This window comes from Antrostomus carolinensis, unplaced genomic scaffold (genome assembly GCF_000700745.2).
Source record: "Antrostomus carolinensis isolate BGI_N321 unplaced genomic scaffold, ASM70074v2 scaffold7108, whole genome shotgun sequence".
Taxonomy (NCBI): domain Eukaryota; kingdom Metazoa; phylum Chordata; class Aves; order Caprimulgiformes; family Caprimulgidae; genus Antrostomus; species Antrostomus carolinensis.
In genome coordinates this window covers 3,396-5,109 of record NW_010333609.1, presented here as the reverse complement: position 1 = coordinate 5,109, position 1,714 = coordinate 3,396, and the positions used below count along the sequence as shown (strand labels likewise).

At 39.0% G+C, this 1,714-nt stretch overlaps 1 protein-coding gene across 1 annotated transcript in view; it reads left to right on the top strand.

The window, feature by feature from the left end:
- ZNF704 (zinc finger protein 704) overlaps positions 1-1,339 on the top strand; it is a gene marked incomplete at both ends in the record, with an annotated part of 15,744 nt that extends 14,405 nt beyond the window's left edge. The window contains one exon of the mRNA XM_010173912.1: positions 1,235-1,339. Coding sequence (XP_010172214.1) covers positions 1,235-1,339 — 105 coding nt within the window. The remainder of the gene's footprint in view (positions 1-1,234) is intronic.
- Positions 1,340-1,714: the final 375 nt, after the last annotated feature.

Sequence of the window (1,714 nt, the reverse complement as noted above, 5' to 3'; positions counted from 1 at the left end):
TGGTCATCCACTCCTTTCTGTTTGAACAGGGTTGTGATGAAGCACTGCTGGTACCATCTGGAGTTGCCAAACTTTTATTGATGCCTTTCAGTGAGGTTTTTGTGTTTTATGGAGCTCAGCAGACATTTGCTCCGCGTCTCTGCGTGGATTCTCTTGGAGCTGTCAGCAGGCTCAGCAGCCTGCAGAGGATCGCTGCTGAAGACTGAGGCTTCCGGTGGTCTCAGTTTCTTTTCCTTGGAGAGACTCCAGAGGATTGCTTCAGTGCTTGTTTACTCTGAAGATTATCTTTAATGGGGACTATCAGGTTGTAGTTTGTCATCACTTCTCTCTGCCTGGCAGCTCAGGGAAGTGCTCTCTTCCCTGAAGCAGTGAGACAACTTCAGCAGCCTTTAACACAAACACTAAGCGTATTGCATTGTTGTCAGGAGCAGGCAACTGAAAGGCAGAAGTCAAAACTAATTTTTAATAGTAAATTCTTTGTAAGTTTAAACTAAGGAGCCTTTTTTTGTGGTGAAATCTTGAAATTCAAGAGTCAAAGGGAGCCTGCGTTCGCGGTGGCTGCTCACACTCCTGCTAGATTACACCCAGATGGGAAGAACATAAGAGATCAAGGGGCCCAGGGGTCCTTCAAATACTTGCTTTAGCTTAGACTTTTAAGAGTTGTTTTCTAAATCCCAAGGATTATTTTCAGCTCCTTGTTTTTAATGGGAATGGCTGTTTTAATTGGGATGATTCTTAACAACATTTATCTGATAAACAAGAAATGACCAACCCTTACTGATGATCGTTAACCCTATTGTCCAGGAAGCCTTGCCAACCGTCTTCAGTGGTTTAAACAGCTGCCATCAATTCAAATATTCCTTGTTTATCATTGTGGAGCAGGTGATAATTTGTAATACTTCTTGCTGATAGCTGGAATTATTTTAAACATTATTTTTCATATGGTGTTTGATTTTCTATGGTGTTTTATCAGATCTAGCTTTTTTGTAGATTCTTGGGAGAGCTATTGTTTTTCTCTGAACAAGATTTTAAGAACAGTGGTATATAAATATGTCTCTTCCTTACTGACTTATCCATGATTATCCCATAAGGGTAAAATGCTTGTCACCATACAGTTTTTTTCACCTGAGAAAGTCTCTCATAGATTTACTATTTCAAGGACTGAAAGATCCCTTGAAGTGCTTTGGATGAGGAATGGTTCTGCTTACTGGAATAATACTTTCTTTTCACACAGGCGACTCCTCCAGTGAACATTCCAGGGTCAGCAAAATTCACTCCCAATGGCAGTAGCTTTAGCATCTCTTGGCAGTCACCTCCAGTTACCTTCACTGGCATTCCAGTAAGTGAATGACACCCAAAAAATGAAAGAAAGAAAAAATAATAAGTTTTTAGAACTTTTGTTTTGTTTCACATTGTCTCACAATACAAGTAAATTTGACATGACAGGTACTGAAAGAAACAAATAAAATATACACCTCAGTTTGCCAGCATGGCTGATTTTAACACTTTCACCAGTCATTTTAATACAGTAAAGTTACTTTTTTTTTGCATCAGTGTCTACAAGCAGAGAATTTGATCTATAGTATATATTTTTTAAACTATATGCTTATGAATGAACGTTCTGTTAAGTGCAGAGCCTGGCACTATGTTATCCTTTTTATGCCACTAAGAGATTTCTTCCAATACTAGATGGAAAATAAGTGAGGTGTTGGGT